This window comes from Xiphias gladius, chromosome 5 (genome assembly GCF_016859285.1).
Source record: "Xiphias gladius isolate SHS-SW01 ecotype Sanya breed wild chromosome 5, ASM1685928v1, whole genome shotgun sequence".
In the NCBI taxonomy this organism is placed as follows: domain Eukaryota; kingdom Metazoa; phylum Chordata; class Actinopteri; order Istiophoriformes; family Xiphiidae; genus Xiphias; species Xiphias gladius.
In genome coordinates, this window is record NC_053404.1 from 22,958,288 (window position 1) to 22,971,222 (window position 12,935).

The window sequence follows — 12,935 nt, forward strand, 5'->3', positions numbered from 1 at the left end:
TCATCGCTGAAACATGAGCGAGATTCTTTTCCACTCGGTCCAAAGGATCCTTTACTGATCTGGAGCGTTTAGTTTCTCTGTCTTCTTGACTGCATCTTTATTTTTGTCCCATACTTACTTTTATATTTTGTCAGACGAGGACATTTCCACGTGAATTCGGACACAGTGGAGGACACTTAACGAAGACGTTGTTTAAACTCGATTTCGTGGACATTTTGCAATCACGTCAAAACAAAACATGAAGAATTATTCTGATCAAGTCCTCTCTGATCATCGGTAGATTATCGATCAGTGTCTTTTATTCCTTCAAATAGAAAAGCTCTTATTTCGCACTTTCCTCATTCAGAAGTCTTTGTCTGGTGTTCCAGCTGGTATTACACATTTCATTTTTACATGTTAGTGAAGAAATCAACCCCCCCCTCGCGCTCTGTGTCCTCCAGGATCCGGGTCCTCCTCCTGCCTCCCCCCTGCTAGGTCTCAAGCCTCTGCAGTTGCTGGAGGTGAAGGCCAGGGGGCGCTTCGGCTGCGTCTGGAAGGCCCAGATAATGAATGAATACGTGGCCGTCAAGATCTTCCCCATCCAGGTAGAGATTCAGACGCTTTCCCGCTGTTTTGTTTTTATGTCCAGCAACCTTCCGAGCTTTCCTCCTCCTCTTCCTCCTCCTCCTCCTCCTCCTCCTCTTCCTCCTGACAGAATAAGGAATCGTGGCAGAACGAGAGAGACGTGTTCACCACACCAGGTATGAGGCACGAAAACATCCTGAGGTACGTCGGCGCAGAGAAGCGAGGGAGTCACCTGGAGGCCGAACTGTGGCTCATCACCGAATTCCACGAGAGGGTGAGGAAGAGGGGGGAGGGGGGGGCGAGTCGGCATTAAGACTTTCACAGCTCCGAGTCACGGAATATGCCGTCGGTGTGGTTTTCACGCCCGTGACAGCCGCGCTCACACCGGTGTGTATTCACTCGGGGTTTTGTCGGAGTAATAGAATCATCTCTGCGGCCGCGAGGGACGAAATGCGATGGAAACTCATCGCACCGTTGGTGCGTTGAAGGAAACTCGCAGACTTCAAACTCTTCAAAGTTCCGCAAATTTACATTTATTTAATCCACAGTGTAGGAAAGCGAGTCTACGACACAGAGCTGTGCTCCTGTATAATCGGGAACACGAAGCCCCGATCGTTCTGCGTATTTATGAAAACGGTCCGCAGGAATTTAAAGTGCACACGATATGCGACGTGAAAACAGCGGCGACTGGCTCCTCGACGTGCAGAGTTTTTTCCTGGTGCCAGCGCAGCGGCGCCTGAAACCTGTCGCCTCCTCTGAAGTAGTTTCGAGGTTCAACACTCGTCTTATTTCTCCCCGTACAACAGCACAGTACACACACTTGGCGTTGCAGCTCTTCATTGAGGTTTCTGTGGTGAAACGTCAAAACCACAGACTCCATGTTAGTCAGGGCTGCATTATTCCATCGAGCCGAAATGTTTCACACGTCTGTTGCGTGGTTTTATCTGATAAATGCGGGATCTCTGCTCGGATTCAAAATGAAGTTCGGTGAGTTTGAGCAAACACGGTGAGTTTGTAAAGACCGAACCGCCAGCGGATCGGATTTGCTTTAGAAACAGGCTGAAGTATTTTTGCGGCACTGGAGGATTTTATTAAGATTTTGGGGATTTGAGAAATGACTGGACTGGTTTGACGTGGTTTTGAACGAAGCCCGTTCTAAGTCTCGTGTCTCTGCAGGGCTCTCTGTCGGACTTCCTGAAGGGAAACGCGGTCAGCTGGTCCGAGCTGTGTCACGTAGCCGAGTCCATGGCGTGCGGCCTGGCTTACCTTCACGAAGACGTACCCCGCCAGAAAGGGGAGGGACCCAAACCGGCCATCGCTCACAGGTCTGCAACGCCGTGTTTCGGGTCACGTAGCGCCACCTGCTGGTCAACCAAATCCATATTCGTCATTATGTTACGGTTGGGAGCTACATGAAGAACGTAATGGACCTAATTATGTTAACGTACACCGGCACTCGGTTTCCCCCTCAGGTTGTGTGAATCGAAAATGCATCATTTCTCTACAAATCAAGTTTTACAGCAGCCAGATGTTTTGTCTCCGAAAATATGAAACATCTGTCGGCAACAACAACGTTTTGCCACACGATGGAGCCAGTGAGTCGGGTTACGTATGAACCCGCCGAGCGACAAGGTTTGATGTACAATATATTCTCCCTGTGTGTGTGTGTGTGTGTGTCTCAGGGATTTTAAGAGTAAGAACATCATGTTGCGTTCAGACCTCACAGCAATAATCGGTGACTTTGGTCTGGCCGTTCTCTTCGAGCCGGGGAAACCACCTGGAGAGACACATGGACAGGTGAGCTGCCCTGACTGATGCCGGCTGCAGCTGAACACAGAACGTTGTTCATATGTACGTATACGCAACGTGTGTGTGTGTGTGTGTGTGCAGGTGGGGACCAGGCGTTACATGGCTCCGGAGGTTTTAGAAGGAGCCATCAACTTCCAGCGAGACGCCTTCCTTCGAATCGACATGTACGCCATGGGCCTGGTGCTGTGGGAGCTGGTGTCCCGCTGCAAGGCCGCCGACGGTAAAACACACACACACACACACACTTCAAATCTTGAGTGATTCCCTATAACAGTAAATATTCCTGACTAAATAAGCAACAGCGTTTCCGTGCCCATGTAAATGTCATGATAAGAATATGCGTAATGCACCTTTTAGCCGCCGGCGGCACCGTCATGGCCACAGACTCTGCCGGAGCTTTTCCTCTTCTCAAATCCTTCGTCTCAGCCTCAGGAAACCAAAGCGGCTTCGCTTTCGGCAGAGTTACCGTCAAAATGAACCATCGGTTTTCCATAACTCAGGGAGGTGTTTCGAGTTTAACAGCTCGCGTTCAGAAGAATATACCCGTCCTCCGTCCCGCCGGCTCGCCAGAGGTGTGACGCGGGGGACATGGAACCCGAGTCCGCCGAGTCGCGTCGGGCCACCTGTACGATTAGATCTCGCTGCATCACCGTAAACACACTCGTGTAGAGCTGATGTTGTAGACGGGAATCGGCGAGTGTGACGGAAACCCTGGCGATTTCAAGGGCAGGCGTCGCAGTCGGCTCCTGACACCCGGCTCCGCCTCAGGTTTGCCAGCGTCAGGTGTGTCGCAGCCGGTGGGATGTTGGTTTTTGTTTTGTGCTCAGGCGTTTTTCCTTTGTCGTCCCCTCAGGTCCGGTGGATGAGTACATGCTGCCGTTTGAGGAGGAGGTCGGTCAGCATCCGTCACTGGAGGACCTGCAGGAAATTGTCGTCCACAAGAAGATGAGACCGGCCTTCAAAGACCTCTGGCTCAAACACAGCGTGAGTGGGCGCACACACGCACACGCATACTCCTACTTCTGTCCCTCTGAGGACACTTATTCAGGTAATGCATTCCCTAGCCCGTCCCCCTAACCTTGTCATTGTCTCCCGGTTGCCCCCGTCCTCCTGCAGGGTCTGGCTCAGATCTGCGAGACGGCGGAGGAGTGCTGGGATCACGACGCCGAGGCTCGTCTGTCGGCCGGCTGCGTGGAGGAGAGGATCTCCCAGGTCCGCCGCCTCAACGCCACCATCGCCCCGCCTACCTCCGACCACCACGCCCTGCTGGTGTCCACGGTCACATCTGTTCCCATGGTAACCAATGTGGACCTGCCGCCCAAAGAGTCCAGTATATGAGGAGGAAGTAGAAGTCCAACAAAACAAAACGAAAAAAACAAAAAAAAAAAGAAACTTTTTGGGAGGCCTGTTGTTACCGGTGATTTTTCCTGACGTTCGGTTCAACTTCCTCTGAAAATGGCCGAATGACACTAAAACACACACACAACACATCATCTGTTCTCAGTGGAATTTTACAACCTGCACCAGAAATACGGCGTGAAAGCAGCTGCTACTTCATCTCTTTGGATCGTGTTTTTTAACTTTTTCTTTGGTTCCCTTCGCTCTTCGTCCTTTTGGACAAACTTCGCCACACATCCTCGTTTCCCCGGAGTTCTCCTCTCTCCTTTTAACCGAGTTTGTGTGTGTATTTTACGGAAAAGCGGAGGAAACGCGCACACACAGGAAAACCCAACACGGAAACGCATTCAGGTCCCGACTCAGTGAATGCTCTTCTATCTCCAGGTACCTCAGCGAAGACTTTCCTTACTTTTTGCAAAATTTTTTATGGTTTTCCTCGTGCATTCCTCCCTCCGCTGTCGTCTTCTATTCCTCCGACAGATCTGGACTTATCTACCTACCTGGCAACTTCGCCAACCGCCGTCACCTAGCAACCACCTACCATCAGCCTGCCGTTGGGACGTTTTTTTTACTACGATGCTGCAAAACCCTTGTAGGAACGCAATGACTGTTAAACAAACACCGACAGCAAAGGTTTCAAAGTTGAGTTTTTCTACCTTTTCTTGGACTTTCTTTTCTATTTTTCTCCTGTGACCACACGTTGCTGATCACACACGACAAACCTTCGGATCCAACGGGTCGTATCCAAAAAGACGGGAAACAGGAAGTGAGGTCGGAAGGAAAGACGTGAAAAACAAAAACCAGAAACACTGGACAGTGGTTGTTTTTGTTTCCTTTCTCTCGCTCCCTTTTTTTCTGTTCAACTGTTATAATTTGAGGTTGAGGACGGAACTCTGACGGGATTGGTTGTCAGGATCCAGGAGGCAGACGTCTTGCATGCAGAGATTTGATTGGCTGTCCGCGGTCAACCGCAGCATTTTGGTTGGCTCAGAAATTAAACTTCTCAGGTAACCAGGTCTACAGGGGTCGGGGGGTGTTGGGAGGGGGGGGGGATTCGATGGGACGCGACACCGGCCGCAAGTTTCCACGGTCGGGAGGGGGCGGGGCCAACAACAGGAGGGGCTGATGAAAGACGTTGGTGGGAGGGGTTTATCTGAGGGTGCTCAAAGCCTATTGGCTGTCCTGAATATGTAAATTTGCAAGGTGCCCGAACAAGGTGCAAGACCTCAGGATGCATAGAGGGGTTTATGCATTTAGGTCGGAGTGTGTGTGTGTGTGTGTGTGTGTGTGTGTGCGTGCGTGCGTGCGTGCGTGCGTGCGCGCGTGTGTGTGTGTGTGTGCGTGCCTGCATATGTGTGTGTGTGCGTGCGTGCGTGTGTGTGCGTGCCTGCATATGTGTATGTGTGTGTGTGTGCGTGCGTGTGTGTTTGTGTGTGTGTGTTTGCATATGTGTTTGTGTGTGTGCGTGCGTGTGTGTTTGTGTGTGTGCGCGTGTGTGTTTGTGAGTGTGTGTGTGCGTGCGTGCGTGTTTGTGTGTGCGCGCGTGTGTGTTTGTGTTTGTGTGTGTGTGTGTGTGTGTGTGCGTGCGTGTGTGTGAGAGTCTGTGTGAACACAACCGTCACATGACGTGACGAAGGATGAGTCACTTTTTTTTTTGGTTTTCTACCGTTTGTGCTGATGGTTTTGTTTTTGTTCGGTCTGGTCGTGTGTCACCCGGAGGTGAGTGAAGGACCCGTGACCTTTGACCTCCTCCTTTGCCGCCTTCTGGCTGAGGTGCAGGGAATCGGCTTAAAATCCAGGGATCGCTCAAATTCATTTTATTTCCTTCGTGCTGTGGAGTTGTGTTCAGATCAAAGTTGTTGTCTCTGCACTTTGATCAGGACTTACTGCACCGATGACTGGTTCCTTTAAAAATCAGTGCAAGCATCTGAGTGCGGTGATGTTCTGTATTTTTCGTCACGTGCAGACTCAAACCAGCACCGACCGTCTCCTGCTCACTGATGTGTCTGGTCCCTCTGAGCCTCGGAGCGCCGCTGTCTCCAGAAACCGTTAAAACGCGTGAGTCACACGCGGGTTCCTCCTCCGCCACGAACACACACACACTGTAAGTTCATTTAGACTCAGTCACACACACATTCCTGCTGCCCAACATACTCAAATGTGGATTAATCCGCCGCTGAAAATAGTCCCCAACAAAGTCACTTTTTCCCTCCTGTTTGTTTGATGAAAACTGCAGCGAGCAGCTGTTTGAGAAAAAATAATGGAGACTTTTTAAAACGTGAAACTCTATATTCGTGAGGTGTTTTTTAAAGATTTCATCTTCGGGAGGAACCAGTGAGCTCAGCGGTGAGAGCGCTGCGACAGGCACCGCCACGCCGCTGGTTTTGGTCTGCACGTAGGATTTGTTGCCAATGAGAAAAATATTGAGACCAGAATGATCCTTTAAATCGGGCTCGCTGATGATCTACATTCGGGGAGCGAGCGTGTAACCGGCCATTTAGTTGACACTGTACTATTTCGGATCAAACGAACCCTGCTGCTGTGCTGCTGCAGCCTGGTCAGGTTAATCAGAACTCTCCCAATGTAACAGTGATCTGGTTTCCACTCTTCGTCAGTGCAAAGGTCAAAGTTTGCAGAGGTTAAAGTTCATCGGGCTCCTCCTCACTTACCTCCTAACCTCGACTTTTTTTTTTTTTTATTCCCCTTCAACCGGGACCAAAACCTTGGCGTCCGCCTTTTGCCTCGGAAACCGGCTGCAAAGAGACCAGTTCAGAAACTCGCTTCACCTTCGTGTTGAAACACACACGTCTTTACTAACAATAAGAACTGGAAACAAAAACAAGGAACTATGTTGTTTTAAAAATGTTTTATTTGTACGTTTTGTTTTTTGTTCCTTCTGTGACGCCATACATGTAACAGTGAATGTCTACAATGCTGCTGCTGATGATGATGATGATGATGATGATTCAAACTCAAAGATGAATATATTTCGGTATATTCCTTTTTATTTTTCACTTTACTTTCGGTGCGTTGAACACATGCAACTCTCCGTACGAAGTCTGTCGAACGGCGGCGGGCGTCGCACGTTCGGCCGCGCGAAAGAGAACAACGTTGACTGATCGACGAGTGGAAAAGATTGAAAAGCCGGGAAAGAAAAATGAAAAAATGTGTCAAAACAATACTGCTCATGAACCACAGATCACCTCAATATACACCAGAAATACCTCAGACTTTTCTACATGTTAAAGTTCTGTTTCTATATTTTATTAGTTGCTTTGACAACATGTAGTCGCATAATATTTTAATGTGAACATTTATTCTTTGTCTATGTCTTGTTTTGTGTTTTTTTTTTTTTTTTTTGTGGATTTTTAAATTTCACTCTTTGATTAGAGAGAGTAATGTTTTTTACGTAATTATCTCCAAACCGATTCCAGAAGAGATGCCACCCAGGTCACTGCGAGACTCGAACCTTGACGTTGTAAATAGAAACTTTAGAAAAATAAATGGGGGTTTTTTTCGTAGACTGATCTGAACTGCCGAGATCATAAAACCACCTGGGCTGGTCTGGACTTCCTCTGTCGTCCTCTCCTGGCCTCCGGGCCTCTCGTCACTTCTCATTTTGCCTTTCCTTTATTCTCGTCTGCTTGTCGCCGTTCTTTTCCCGTCTTCTTCTTCTCATCTCCGTACCTCTCACCTTGCCACCTTTCCTGTCCTTTCTTCTCCTTGTCTTTTGTCCAAGCATCCTTTACGTCCTTCCCTCTCACTCTGTCCACTTGTCTTCATCTCCTTTACTCTCTCATCATCCCGTTCCACCCGATAATTCCTCTATTCTTACCTCCTCCCTTCTCCTCTACGTCTGTCTCCTTTTCATTCCTCTTTGCCTTCATTCATTTCTCCACTCGTTCCTCGGCCCGTTCCACCTTCGTCCCAGAGACTCTTCTTCTTCGTCTTTCTCCACGTCTCGCTGTCTGTTGAAGTTTCCCGATGCCGTCAGTGGTGTGCCGTTATTTTACTTCATCTCTGGAGCCTTTCCTTCTTCCTCTAGCTTTCTTCCTCGTTTCCTTTCTGTCTCTCCTGTGAATGAACAGAGTCACGATTTTCCTACGTGTTGCACCAGCGTATATGTGTATGAAAATACATGTAGAACAACTGATTAAAACAAAAAGTGAAATCACGCTCAGTTAAAAGAACCAAACTTCTCTTGGCTGAATTTGATTCCGGATGACACAGATCCGAGAATACTTGCAATAATTTACGTAATGAAGCAGTTTTCCAAATGTGTTTTCTGCCCATATCCTGGGGTTTATGTCCATGTGGCTCGTAACCTTCTCAGACGATGCTGACGAACAAATGAACTGACCGACGGAAACCGCAGACTGACTCAGATCCAGGTGTTTTCAGGAACGTATTACCTCATTAAAGCCACGTGGGCAGAAACGGTGCGTTAGTAACGCGACAGTAGTCAGTGACGGCGGGAGGACGCGGCCAATGTTATTGTTCAGGAGGCTTGAGGATGAGAAACACAGGGTCAACGTCACGTTCATGGATTAGTAACCAAAATCCTGAACAAATCTTTACCTGTAGTTTGCGTCATTAACCAGAATTAACCAGCATTTAGAGATCAGAGGTACAGTTAGCACTGTTAGCATCCCGCAGTGACGCCAGTGGGGTGTCTGGCCAAAACGAAAAAGGGGACCAACCTGTCGTATGCTGACAATGCTAAAGTGCCTGTCTATCACCAACCCAAGTGCCAATACAGCCGACAATTCCCCCTCGTGACGTGACGTTGAAACAATATGACCGCTCCAAAGCGCTTAGTTTCACCGCGTCAGCTACCGTAACTCAGTTAGCTTGTACTGTTAGCGCTGAGTTGGCCAATATCACGCCCGTATAGCGGACCCTCTCCAGAGCAAGCTTAGTAACTTTACGGTGATGAAATGTACAACAAGCTAAAGGAATCTATTGTGGAGTGTGATGGCAAATGATGGCCAACATGGCGGCACTTCTGGGCTTCCACTTTGTAGAGGGAAAAGTTGTCGTCGGCTGAGGCCTCCTGCTCAACTTCACCGTTGTAGTCCGGACGTTGTCGTTGTGTCAGCGTTTGGTCATAAAACACAAATCTTTCAGTTTTGTCATTCGGACCGGATCTGATGCATTTTATTCTTTACCGTCTACGTGTGTTTTAAATGAAGCCCCCGACCTTGAAGAGATTATTTGGGTTTTTATTTTTTTTACCCTCAGTGGCCTCATTATCAGGTCCACCTCTATGAAAAACTGAACATTACAGTCCTCATGAGAACAGACCTTGTGGCAGATCAGTTGTATTGGATTGCATTAGACTGTACAGGTGTGCCTAATAAAGTGGACGCTGAGCGAATATCCTGCAAATAAAATAATTGTTCGTGAGAACTAAGTATCTTGTTTGCAAAAGACAGGATCATTTTTGGGTCTTGTGCCAAAAGATAATGATTTGTGCGCTGGATCATTATCTTGGGCACAAAAGATAGAAAGTATATTATCTTTCAGGACCTCAGTTCGCCTTAGTTTTAGATACGTTTGGCTTGTACTTCTTTAAATGTTTAGTTTTTAAAAAGATGTATTTAAACCTTTTTTTTCTTGTTCCCTCCAAGAAAATCCAACAACAGAGGTAAAAAATAGACAAACCCAAAAGTTTGAGAGAACTGACACTGCGGCTAGAAAAGTCGCCTCTAGCCGCCGAATGTACTAGAATAAGAGCGTTGAACTGAAACTTAATACGCTAAAGAGATGGAGGAGATAAACGGCTGAGTGACGGGACAGAGCGTATCTGTTCTCATAGCGAGCTGATGTTAGGATTCTCACTGGGTTACAACGGTGGAGCTTTTTCTTAGCCTCGATGCTAAAGAGTGGGAGGATGCACCGAGTAGCTTTTCCCCAGGTTTTCACAGCATTTCATGCGAGGCAAAATTAAGAGTCACCATTTCAAGGATCGTTTTCGCTTATCGTGCAAGTGATGCTTCCACTGTTTTGGCCAGTCAAGTGCCTGTAAAGAGAAATCCAGAGGTCAGCACTTCTTGGTTTCTTCTGAACATCTAAAACAAACAAACAAACTTTCTTTTAGCAAACCTGGGCCTTATTCAGTGACAGGGGGACAGTTCAACAGACGTAGTGTCTACCACATGTAATAATATTCGAAACGGACCCCTTGACCTGGTGAAACCTTGGTCCTCAGCTGCCGCCGCTGAGCTTCCTGCCACTTTTCCTTGATGGTTTGTTGAGTGTTTGACTCAGAACTGAAGAGGACACTTAGGGCAGATTAGCCTCTAATAATAGCATCATCAGTGGAACTGGTCAGTTATTAGTGTTACAAGTCCACTGCTTCCACCTGAGAGCTCCTAGCTGGCAGAGCCCAAACGTTTGAGGAGCTTCGTATTTGAAGAGCTCTCTCTCCTCTTACCCTGAGCAAAGCAGGCGTGTGAAAATGGCGGCTTCCTGTTGTGATACCGTGTTCACAATCTCAGGCGTCAGTTTAGAAAGAGATAGTGACGAGCGGCACTGCAGTTCTTTCAATTGCCTAACTGGAGTAACTGCACTCCACCCTGTTTATCACCAGCTGTGATTTTATTTCAAATTGTTTTGTGTTGAAACAGCCCGCAATTCGTATCCACGCGTAAGAGACACGTACAATCCTGTAAAAATGTCTGACTGCATTGAACAAAGGGGGAAAAAAACAAAACACAAAGACAGTTTATCGATGTCTTTATGACTTAGTTTCTCATGATTACTTGAAATAAAATCTGAAAAAATAATAACTGATAAAAAAAGTCATCAGGGTCTCATAATTAAGTGATATGGATCTCTTAATCATGAAGTTATGTGATAAAAGTATAGTTAATTTTCCACAACGTGAACAGTTAAGCTCCCAACCAGCAAATCTAGCGATCGAAGCGCGATGACACCATCTGACTCAGTTCACTTCTGAGTGAGGAACCGCTTCAGTGGTAAATGTGGGGCTAGAGAAGACCAGGAGGATCAGTAAAACCTTGTTGACGTGGCAACACCATCCAACGTACAGCTCGCAACAGGCAGCGCTTTGGCCGATGCCGGAACGTCGCTTCTGAGCTGACGAGTTGTTTTATTCGACGGGACCGCTCACACGGCACTGAAACAAAGCTGTCAGCATTTAGCGAAGAGTTGCTTGAGCCACTTCTCGACTGGCCGAACACGACAAAGTATCTCTAAAATAGATTTAGAACTCTAAATGATGAGAAAAATATCTCACTAATACAAAGGTGTTTATCGCAGTTATCAGGTGTCATTTTTGGAAGATACGAAACCTAAACGTTACCTGATAAAGTGTCCGAGGTCTTTTTTTCCCCCTTTGGTGAGTGCAGTAAACTTCTGTAAAATTCAAGCTTCTTTCTTCTTTCTAATATTTTCCTCAGCTTTACTTTTGCTATTTTACGTCTCATATTGTATAGAAATAAATGCTGAAGTCCTGAAAGAAAGATGACCTCTTTATCCTGTGCATAGAAGCTACTAAACCGATAAGATGATAAGGAATAGTAAAGGAGAAATCCTCTTTCAGGTCTTCCAGGACTCTGGGCCTGTTCAGTCGAACTTCTCCTCCTAACGGAACTAACTTTCAGATTTCCAGGAACCGCTTAGCTCGTATCGACAGGGGTCAGACAGAGCAGAGATCAAACTGAGAGGTGGCCATCGTTACAACACCCGGTCCTCCTCCGCCAGGATGAGGAGGAGGATGTGGTGTGAAGTGTAAATCTTGTACCTTTATGTTTCACTGTTGTAGCTCAACTGTAGGACACAGAGACAGACTTGTACTACTGATTTAACAAATATGCTATGAGGAAAAAAGCGAAAAGGCTGAGAACTGGTTTTCACTACTGTAAAAAAACAAAACCAACCCTGTCTTTTGGACCGAAGAAGTGCGGGAAAAGCTGTTTTTGTCTTTCTATTATATATAAATATATATGTACGTATACAGCAGATGGAGGAAACGCGCCCAGACAGGAAGAAATAAAAAATTCCAAAAAATAAAACCCCCTTCCCCAGGTACTGTCCATCCTGTTGTAATGCCGTTCAAAGGTTCGAGTGGCTATTTTTTTATTTTCTTGTTTTAATTTTGAGGAGCGATGATCATTGTAACATAGATGATTAATTTGCAGTCCCGATGAAAATCCCCTTGCTAGGAATTATCTTTTCTTTTTTTTTTTAAACTGTGGTGGTTTGTAGAGAAACACTCAGCAACCAGACATGGAGCTATTGCTAGATCTGGCTAGGAAAGAAAAAAAAGATAGAAACTGTGTGTGTGTGCGCGTGTGTGTGTGTCACTCTACGCGTGTGTGTGTGTGTGTGTGTGTGTCTATGTGTGTGTTTTTGGGGCGTCTCTCTTTTCTTATCTATTTTCATAAATCTATTTTATCTCTCTCTCTCTCTCTCTAAGCTTCCTCTCTCCACCCAGTGCCAGAATCATTACTGTATGAATGAATGTAGTTCTAGTCCTCTGTGCAACGACGCCACCGACACACACACACACACACACACACACAGACACAGACACACACACAACCTGTTACTGGAAAATACAATAAAAATCACTGTAGAAAACAAAGGGTTATTTCAATTTTATCTTTTTGTATATGGAAATAAACAATAACTACTGTCAAATCATTTTACACAGACTTCTGTTCTTTTTTTTCGCTTGTTTATTTCTTGCCTTTGTTTTACAGTCGACTGTAAAGAGCGTGACGGGAGACCAGGGGAGACCCATGCACTGCATCTAACCCTGCCTCGGAGAAACCTCTATTATCTGCTTGTCGTTGGTTCTGTCAGGTTTTGATTCAGCTCTAATATTTTTAAAACTGTGCTCAGTGGTGGTGTATGGGAATGCATTATATTGTGGGGTGTATGTAATATTTTCTACATCATAAAGTGAATGAGATGGAAAAACCATTAGAAACAATATAGTGCTGGTCTGACTGACTCCCTGCAGAGAGTCAGTCAGGCCAGGTCTTGTTCCGGATCTTTGTCCACACTGGGGACAGGGGGACTCTCCCGATGAACCAGACTGGTCGCAGTATGAGGTGACGCACTGTCTGCAGAACCAGTGTCCACAGCTGGTAGAGACTGGATCCTTCAGGACGTCCTGACAGAGAGCACAGCTG

At 46.6% G+C, this 12,935-nt stretch overlaps 2 protein-coding genes across 4 annotated transcripts in view; one reads left to right on the forward strand and one right to left on the reverse strand.

Annotated features, from left to right (window-relative positions):
- acvr2ba (activin A receptor type 2Ba) overlaps positions 1–4,788 on the forward strand; it is a 37,715-nt gene extending 32,927 nt beyond the window's left edge. The window contains exons 5-11 of the mRNA XM_040127083.1: positions 441–584; positions 695–838; positions 1,741–1,889; positions 2,247–2,361; positions 2,455–2,593; positions 3,227–3,357; positions 3,490–4,788. Of these exons, the coding sequence (XP_039983017.1) occupies positions 441–584; positions 695–838; positions 1,741–1,889; positions 2,247–2,361; positions 2,455–2,593; positions 3,227–3,357; positions 3,490–3,711 (1,044 nt within the window). The 3' untranslated portion in view covers positions 3,712–4,788. The remainder of the gene's footprint in view (positions 1–440; positions 585–694; positions 839–1,740; positions 1,890–2,246; positions 2,362–2,454; positions 2,594–3,226; positions 3,358–3,489) is intronic.
- LOC120789870 (NACHT, LRR and PYD domains-containing protein 12-like) overlaps positions 1–12,935 on the reverse strand; it is a 1,168,582-nt gene that overhangs the window by 1,063,636 nt on the left and 92,011 nt on the right. The gene's annotated exons all lie outside the window — the stretch shown is intronic.